The following is a 9326-nucleotide window of genomic DNA, read 5'->3' on the forward strand; positions in this document are numbered from 1 at the left end:
GGAATGCCAGGGCCAAGGGGTGGGGGTGGGTGGGGGGGGGACTGGGGGGGGGAGTGTATTGGGGACTTTTTGGATAGCATTGGAAATGTAATTGAGGAAATTACCTAATAAAAAAATAATAAATAAATTAAAAAAAACAAAAAAATAAATAAATATTAATGGCTGTCTTAGTTCTGGTTTTTTTACTGTGAAGATACACTGACCAAGGCAACTCTTATAAAGAAAAACATTGAATTGGTGCTGGCTTACAGTTTCAGAGGTTTAGTCAGTTATCATAGCAGGAAGCTTAGCAGTGTCCAGGCAGACATGTCCAAGTGTGACACAGCCCCCCATCATGGATGGAATCTACTCATCTTACCGTGTTCCTCACCGTCCTGAAGCATCTAGACTGATAGAAAAGTGAAATGGCCTTGTGAAGACACAGTTACAGTGCCAATTATGTGACAGCAGACTGGAGAGCTGTGGCAGGATTCTCCAAAGGTGATATAAGCTTTGAATCGGCATCAAGTATATGGTACTGTTTCTCCTCTACTATAGCTTGTAAGTCATTCTGATAAACCCCCTTTTTAGTTGGAGAGAGAGAGACAGAGAGACAGAGAGACAGAGAGAGACAGAGAGAGAGATTCATTCTGTACACTCTTTTCTCTAGAGAACCATGACTAATACACAGGGGATAGTGGGAGAAAAAAGAAGCGGTAGTAGAAGATAACGGGGGAGGGGGCAGATATGAAAAAATTCCACTACATTGTACTTAGCTATGGTGTGTCCACAATGGTATGGCTGTGGACACATGATGGATCAGAAGGAAAATGTAATTCTAAAACACTTCACTTTGTAGACTGAACATGAACAAATAAAAAAGTTTTTTAAACACCAGAAAACAGAGAATGGCATTCGGGAAGAGGCTTGCCCGCTTCCTCCTTTAAGTCCCTCAGAACTCAGAAGCTTTCTCCTCACAAGTCACTGATAGCCCCAGACACAGTCACACACAGCAGGTTTCCGAAGCACGAATGCTTCCTCTCTTCTGGCTCAAGAGGTTATCAACCAAAAGTTATGCTCCTTGGGTGCCAAGCAGCGTGTTTCATGAATGACTGTCCCTAAATGGATCGTGGAGACTTTACACCCCTTGCTTCCCCACTTTGTGGAAGCCATTCCCATCCTTATCCCCATGTCACCTCGCCCATTTCTACTTCTGGGGTCACATGGCCTCAGCCCTGAATTAGCATCCCATCTCCCTGTGCTTTTCCCTTAGGAAGACACTTGTGATTGGATTTGAAGGCCATAGATAATCCAGGGTGCTTCCCAATGGGCAAAATCCTTACTTAGTCACCTCTACCAAGAGCACTCACAGGTGGAAGGAAACACTTAAAGGTCCCAGGCAATGGGGCCTGGGTTTCTTTGGACTGAGCTACTCTGTGGCCTTTGCCTCAAGATGTTTGTCTATCTGAACCAGCCTCCTTCATAATCTTTGTTTTCTTCTTCCTCCTGGGCATGTCCTTGGTCTCCTTGTACTTATCAAGAATGCTTAGGAAACAGTATCTTGCTGTCCTGAAAAGAAAAGGGCTGTAAAGAGGGTGACACATTACATACTGTGAGAAAACATCTAAAAGTAGGTGAGTGTATCCATGACGTGTTACAGATCCAATAAAACAGATTATAGTCAAAATGAAATAATTCCAAATTCAGAAAACAAGACACTACATATAAAATTTTCAGAGAATAAATGCAGCATGCTTAGTCCCACCCAGGACATCCACACTACACTCCATCCCCCCGCCCCCCAAGGCTCAGGAATCGTCGCAGAGGGGTAGAAAGAATGTCAGACTCACATGCAGTGAATGACTACAGGGAAACAGTGTCCTCTGTACACACCAGGCAGCTGCACACATGAACCCAGAGTGGTTGTGATAGCATGTGTAAGACTTGTGCAAACTCAAGCCGGGCCTATTCCCAAAATAGAGAGGAAAGTTAGACATGGAATCCTGCACACTGGTTGAAGAGCTGCTAAAAGTCGGTTTTCTTTAAGAGTATGGTGCCTGGTAGGTTGGCTACACCCCAGTGGATTCACACTCCCTGGGTTCACAAACCCAAGAGTATATGGGAAACACAAACAGGAATCAATGGGTGTAACTGAAAATGAGAACACAAGGGTGGGTAGATAGTGGAGATAGGGTGGATTTGATCAAAATATACAGTATAAAATTCTCAAAGAATTAATAAAAATACTTTTGAGACAGTCTCTCACTATGTAGTCGTGGCTGATTTGGAACTCACAATATAAACTAGACTCATTCAAATCACAGAGCTCTGCCTCCAAGTGCTACCCTTTAAAAGGGTGCACCATCATATCTAACAAATAAGTTTAAGTGTGTGTGTGTGTGTGTGTGTGTGTGTGTGTGTGTGTGTGTGTGTGTGCAAAACAGCAAATTCCATGGCATGAGAGAGCATAAGATGTGAAGGAAATAATTCCCAGCTTGTGCTTTACAAATACATCTCATATGCATGCCTCAGTGGCAGGTAGAGACATCTCCTGGGCCAGCAGCTCTGAAGACAGCAGCACTAGTGTATGGAGAGTTTGAGGTTCCTGCCAGCAGGCAGCATGGGAGGAAACCAGACACATGTTTCGCTTCTTGTTTCTAGCTCTGCAATGCCCACAGCTCACTATGTGTTTCCTGGATAAATGAGTGAGAAAACAGATGGCTTCAGTTCATCAGAGATCTTTCTCCTAAGAGAAGACCTTAGACTAAGAAAAGCTCTTAGACTCATACCTGGGTCCAGGTCCACCCCAGTGCTGTAGGGAAGTCCCTCAGAACTTGCTCTCTAACCTTCTCAACCCCTTCTTTCTTTCCTTCCTTCCTTCCTTCCTTCCTTCCTTCCTTCCTTCCTTCCTTCCTTCCTTTCTTCCTTCCTTCTTCCATCTTTCCTTTCTTCTTCCCTTCCTTCTTGTGCATATGTGTGTGCATATATTGATGCACTTATATATGCAGTGTTTATGCACAATTGTGGGTATGAGGGCCAGAGCTTGACATCATCCTCAATGATCATCTGCATCATTAAAATGTTTTTAACATTTATTATTGTATATCTTATGTGTGGAGTGTACATGTGTGCACCATGTGCATGCCCAGTGCAGGTCAGATTAAGATGTCAAAACTCTTGGAACTGGAGTTATGGATGGCTGCAAGCCACCAAATAGGTGCTGGAAATTGAACCCAGGTTCTCTGTAAGAGCAGTAAGTGTTCTAAACCACTGAGCCATCTCAGCAGTTCCTCCCCCTCAGTTTTTGAGACAGGATCTCTCACTGAATGTAGAGACAACCAATTCAGGTAGAGTGGCTGGACACCATGCTCTAGAGATCCTCCTGTCTCTGTCTCCCCAGCCCTGGGGTTACAGATGTGCACTGTCATGACCAGATTTTTATGTACATGCTGTGAATCTGAACTTAGGTCCTCACGTTTGTGCAACAAGCACTTCGCAGTCTGAGCCGTCTCCACAGCCTTTCTTCTCTGAACCACCCCCACACCCACACCCACACCCCTTTCCCTCTGCCCAATCTCTTTAATGTCTGACTGCTGGGCTTTCATGTGATCTCTGCAGATAGGAGGGAAGATTTGGGCCACCTGCTGTCCCTAGTTCCTCTTCTGTGAGCTGAAGTCTGTTGATTCTCTGCTGCTTTCCCAGTTCCTATCTGTGAGCCCTCCAGTTTGCTTACTCAAAGGAGCCCAGGCCATCTGCTGGGATGCTGCTGCCCCAACTGCTGCCCTTGCTCTGGGTGTTTAAGTGGGCATCTGGAAACTGCTTTACTCTCCCTAGAGAGGTCATAGGTACGTATCTGTCACTGACACTGGAGTTACAGTCTGTGACGGTGCAGGAGGGTCTGTGTGTCCTTGTGCCCTGCCACCTCGTTGAGTACCCCATGAACAGGTGGTCAGATGTTGCCTTTGGGTACTGGTTCCATGAAGGGGAAAATACACACCCTGACTCTCTGGTGGCTACAAACAAGCCATATCAACTAGTGCAGAAGGGGATGCAGAGCCGACTCCACTTCTCTGGGGACTGCTCCTTGGACATCAGAGATGCACAAAAGGGTGACAACGGTTCTTACTTCTTCAGACTGGAAAAAGAAGGCAAAACATGGAATTTCTGTGAGGATAGGATCTCTGTGCATGTGACAGGTAAAGTACTTGCTCCATGTTAGTCACAGAAGCTTACAGGGCAGGACCAGGACCGTAGCCTGAGAGTGACTGGGGATGAAGCAGGGAAGTGGAAGAGTTGAATCAAAACCTGGGCTTCTCAATAGCTGTCCTTCACCCCCATCCTGATCCTGCATGTCTTTCTCTCCTTACCAGACCTCACTCACACCCCCAACATCAGCATCCCACAGACACTGGAGCTTGGTCGTCCTACCAATGTGATGTGCTCTGTGCCCTGGGCTTGTGAACGGGGAACACCCCCCATCTTTTCCTGGATGTCAGCTGCCCTCGTATCCCTGGGCCCCACGACCACACTCTCCTCGGTGCTGACCCTCACTCCCAGGCTCCAGGACCATGGAACCAACCTCACCTGTAAGGTGACCTTCCCTGGAGCTGGTGTGACTGTTCAAAGGACTGTCCAGCTCAATGTCATCTGTGAGTTCAGCCCAAGGCTGGGGATTCATGGTAGCTGTATCATAGATTATAGTTGGATTGGGGACAGTGTGGACCCAGACCTCATCCCTCTTGCATTCTATGATTTCTGAGCAGTTATGAGAAATGTTGCTGAAACCTGAGATGTTAAACTCTTTTTCTTTTCTCCAAGATAATTCACAGAACTCCACAGCCCATGTCTCTGGAAGAGTTGGTCCAGGTAGGGGGAATCATCTTGGGTTGGATGAACAGGGTCTCTTTAGCCCAGAGCAGGGTTCATCCCTTTTTACCCTGAACATAAAGACCCACTTCCTAGAAAGCTAATGACCCTCCTCATTCACAGCACAAAGTTCTCCCCGCACCCCGATTCTTTCTCAATCCTTTGGGCTTCTGGACTCACTCCTGAGCCATTACAGGGATAGGTCAGCATTCACTTAACAGAATCACACAACCGAGACACTTTTAGTCCATTCATGAATCTTCCTGCAGCCTCAGCACTTGAGTCTGTCAACAGCTTTGATCTGAATGCTTGTGCAGGAGACATGGCCATATGGGGCAAACATGCAGAGCAAACACAGAGGGCTGTTCACAGAAATTCAGTTCCCTTCTCAGAACAGACCAGTGACTACACCAGGTACCAAGCTTTGGTTTATCCACATATGGCCTGAGGGAACTCGGGATTCAGTAGCCTACCCACCATTGTGCCCCCATGACTCTGGTACACACTGAGTGGATCTCGTTCTGTGGACAGCTTCTATTCTCTGGCAGCCATTCCATTGATGTTATTTTCGCCAAAAATCAATGTGCAGTAAAGAGTTTTGTATCTGTTTTCACAGGTGTGTGTGTGTGTGTGTGTGTGTGTGTGTGTGTGTGTGTGTGTGCCTGCCTACCTGTCTGCCTGCCTGCCTGTCTGTCTGTCTACATGTCTGAATTACTAATTCCCAAGTGCAAATTACAGTGGAGCTTGGTGTCTCTCTGATATAGAGAATGGTGAGCAAATGTTTCTTCATGGACGTTGGATAGTAGAACATTCCCAAAAGGAAGCTAGGAGAGTTTGTACTTCCACCAAGGCACTGTGGATGAAACCCTTTCTGTTTTGTTTTAATTTTGGTCCTAAGGACTGATCCTAGGATGAGCATTGACCCTTATTCTTGTCCACGCAAATATTTTGTATCTTTATCAATATCAGGAGATGTTTGGCATCGCCTTGGACTTTGATCAGATGTAAAGATGTTATGTACTTTGAACAGATAAAAAGAAAATGTAGTGATGGAGAGAGCTCAGTGGGCTCAGAGCTTGCCTTGCAGGGACCTGAACTCAATCCCCAGAATCTACATTTCACACACACACACATACACACATTCACACACACATACACACATTTACACACACACATACACACACACATTCACACACACACACATTCACACACACACACACATTCACACACACACATTCACACACACACATACACACATTCACACACACATACACACATTCACACACACACATACACACATTCACACACACACATACACACACACATTCACACACACACATACACACACATTCACACAAACACATACACACACATTCACACACACACACACATTCACACACACACACACAGAAAGAGAGAAAGAAAGGGGGCGGGATATAGTGTCACTTGCTTATAATTTTATAATTCCATTGCTGGGAAGATGAAGAGAGGCTCACTGGTCATTCAATCTAGCTTACCATACTGTTAACTAGATGTTAACAAGGTGAGTTGCAGGGCATTTAGCAACCCTGTCTCAAAAAAAAAAAAAAAAAAGATTGATAGTTGAGTTTAAAATCCTGTGACTATTATGAGCAGCGTTGTTGAGCTCTTTGTAACTTGTTTTATGAGACAGGGTCTCACTATGTTACCAGGTTGGCCTCAAACTCATGGAGATATTCCTGCCTCTATCTCCTGAGGGTTGAGATTAAAGGCATTTGAGTTCCTTATAAATTTAACTTATAAATTTAATAATTCTTCCCTGGAGGCTGGAGAGATGGTTTACTGGTTAAAGCTGCCCTTGGAAATCACCTGGATTCACTTCTCAGCACCCACGTGGTGGCTTGTAGCTGTCTATAACTCCAGTTCTAGGGGATTCAACAGCTTCTTTTGACTTCAGAGGGCACTAGACCCTCAGATATGCACATGCAGACAAGTAAAAATATAAATTTTTAAAAGAGTTCTTTTTGTGTGCTTGACACCAGCCTCTTACCACAATATACAAACGTGCTCCCAAATTCTGTAGGTTATTGATATTTTCCATTGCAATTGTTGGTTTTGATGTTTGATGCAGAATCTTGCAATGTAGCACAGACTGACTTTGAACCCATAATCCTATTGCTTCATCCTTCTGACTAGCAGGATCACAAATGACCACCATGCCTCTGTGACAGAGGCTCTAATCATGATAGAAAGTGATTTTTCTGATATATTGTTGGACAATGGGATGAGGGAGTCATGGTATGGACAGAGGCAGTCTCAGGTCTGGGGATGAAATTTGGAAGGCCATATCTAAGCACTACTGTGAGAGGGAGGACTCTGTCTGGGATTAGGATGTAAATTCAGCTCCATCTACCTTTCTTCAGGGAAACCAAGACCCCTGGCAGATGTGGTACAGGTAGCCATGGGAGAAGCGGCTATCAAATTCCTGCTTCTTGGGATCTGCTTCTTCTTCCTGAGGTGAGTGTTGCTCCTTGGACGAGAGAAAGGTTTGGGATTCAGGCAGGGAGTTTGTGGGTACTAACAGTTCCTCACTGTGATGGAGCTATCTGTCAAATGTGGCCATTTGGGGAACGTCAAGACAGAGTTTTCTAGAGAAACAGAACTGATAAAATGTATGTACACACACACACACACACACTCTGGAATTATTAGAGTGGCTTATGGGCTATGGTCTACAGTCCTACTATTTCAACAATGTCTGTCTTCTCACGGAAAGTCTAAGAGCCAAATAACTTGTTCAGTCTACAAGGCTGGATATCTCAGCTGGTCTCCTGAATACACTGGAATCTCAAAGAAGTAGACTCTAATACCACTGATGGGATCAACTTGCCAGAGAGAGTGAGAACAAGCAAGCAAAGAACAAACGTTTCTGTCTTCCATGTCTTTTATATAGGCTGCCACCAGAAGCTGTGGCTTAGATGTAAGGTCTACCTCCCTACCTCAAATTATCTAAATTTACAATAGGCCTTCCCAGCTTAAATGATTCAATCAAGAAAAAATCCTTCACAGGAGTACTTCACCATTTGGCTTAATTCCAGATGAAGTCAAAATGACAACTGAGAATTCCCATCATAGGAAGAAGGCAGTCTTCCACAGCTAGGAGGTCCTGTGCCCTATGTATCTCCCCCCACCCCCCAGCCACCCTTACAGTCCATGACAGGAGTTCAGGACAAGAGGAGACTACTACACCTGCTCCCTTTCATGCCCACATTGAAGGCTCTGTCTCCTCACTCAGCAAGAGATCCCATAGGAAGAGAGTGGAGAGACCAGCAACACCCATGGATCAGGCAGACGCTGTCATGGATTAGTCTCTCAGGTGAGTGATATGGGATCCCAGTGTTTGACGTGCTTCAGGGCTCTTCCCTGTGATGGACCCAGTATGGCCTGGTTTAGCATGGCCACTGGTTATCTACTTACCGTCCTGTGAGTCCACATCCCTATTGTGTCCCATGATCTCCTGGATCAGTGGTTCCATTTCTTTCTAGAACTGGTTGTGATTCTTTATGGTCACCTCTCTACACCCTCACCCCATGACCTATACTGACCCCTTTATTCACCCAATCTTGATCATCCCCAAACCTCATCTTACCATAGTCACTGACTCTCCCTGTGTCCTGCCTCTGTAACAGGGCTCCAGATCTTAGTAGGCCTCCAGACCTTAGCACCACTCATTCCATAATGGGAGTACTATTCAGGCCATAAAACTCAGCACATGAACAGTTACACCAGCCAAAATGAAAACAAAGACCTAATCCATCCAAGTCCATAGTTCTGGGAAAATCTTTAAAGATACTAACCTGGTCTTTTGGCTTCTGTAGTTCTGCTTCTGACGAACTGTACTTGTTAACTGAAATATGTCAAACTAGAACAGTGTTTTTGTACTTAAAGGCTCATGCCGAGAAAGGTTTGATCTCTCCACTGGGATCCCACACACCCAGTGCAGTTGCCAGCCAGCTAATATAATTTTTCTATTGGATTAAACCAGTGTCTCTCTGGTGGATACCTCCCAATATTTCTGGAGGTTCCATCAAGATTCCACAGAGACCAGACCCTGAGACACTGGGGGTCTCAGAGCCCATTAAAATGGGAAAGAGTATGGTAGTCAAAGAGCTCCTTGGGGAACACAGCCTAAGTTCCAGATCCCCAAGACTCCCTTTTATCAACTGCTGCCTGCAGTTTTGGAAGGGTCTGACAACTCCATTACAAAATGAAACAAATTAAAAGTCACCTGGTCTGTCACCTCCAGGGGTAAGTCTGGTTAAGGGGCCTTCTGTTTGGACACATAGGACAGGTCAGGCTGTTGATCCAGTGTCCAGATTCCCCAGGTCTGTTCAGGTGTCTGAATGTGTGCTGGCTACCCCTAGCCCCTAGTTGTCCTCTCTCTCCTCCTCTCTCCTCTCTCCTCTCTCCTCTCTCCTCTCTCCTCTCTCCTCTCTCCTCTC

The 9326-nt window shown here is 45.4% G+C and overlaps 1 protein-coding gene across 3 annotated transcripts in view; it reads left to right on the top strand.

Moving 5' to 3' along the window:
- Positions 1 to 3686: 3686 nt before the first annotated feature.
- Positions 3687 to 9326, top strand: part of LOC110299005 (myeloid cell surface antigen CD33-like) — a 9753-nt gene continuing 4113 nt past the window's right edge. Inside the window, exons 1-6 of one of the 3 annotated variants that reach the window (XM_029479875.1) lie at positions 3695 to 3824; positions 4017 to 4175; positions 4350 to 4628; positions 4798 to 4845; positions 7248 to 7341; positions 8120 to 8200. In XM_029479875.1, coding sequence (XP_029335735.1) covers positions 3740 to 3824; positions 4017 to 4175; positions 4350 to 4628; positions 4798 to 4845; positions 7248 to 7341; positions 8120 to 8192 — 738 coding nt within the window. In that variant the 5' untranslated portion in view covers positions 3695 to 3739 and the 3' untranslated portion in view covers positions 8193 to 8200. Of the gene's footprint in view, positions 4176 to 4349; positions 4629 to 4797; positions 4846 to 7247; positions 7342 to 8119; positions 8201 to 9326 lie in introns of all 3 variants that reach the window. The other 2 variants (XM_021168573.1, XM_029479876.1) reach the window with 2 other exon arrangements.

The sequence above is a fragment of the Mus caroli genome, chromosome 7 (assembly GCF_900094665.2).
Source record: "Mus caroli chromosome 7, CAROLI_EIJ_v1.1, whole genome shotgun sequence".
NCBI classification, from domain to species: Eukaryota; Metazoa; Chordata; class Mammalia; order Rodentia; family Muridae; genus Mus; species Mus caroli.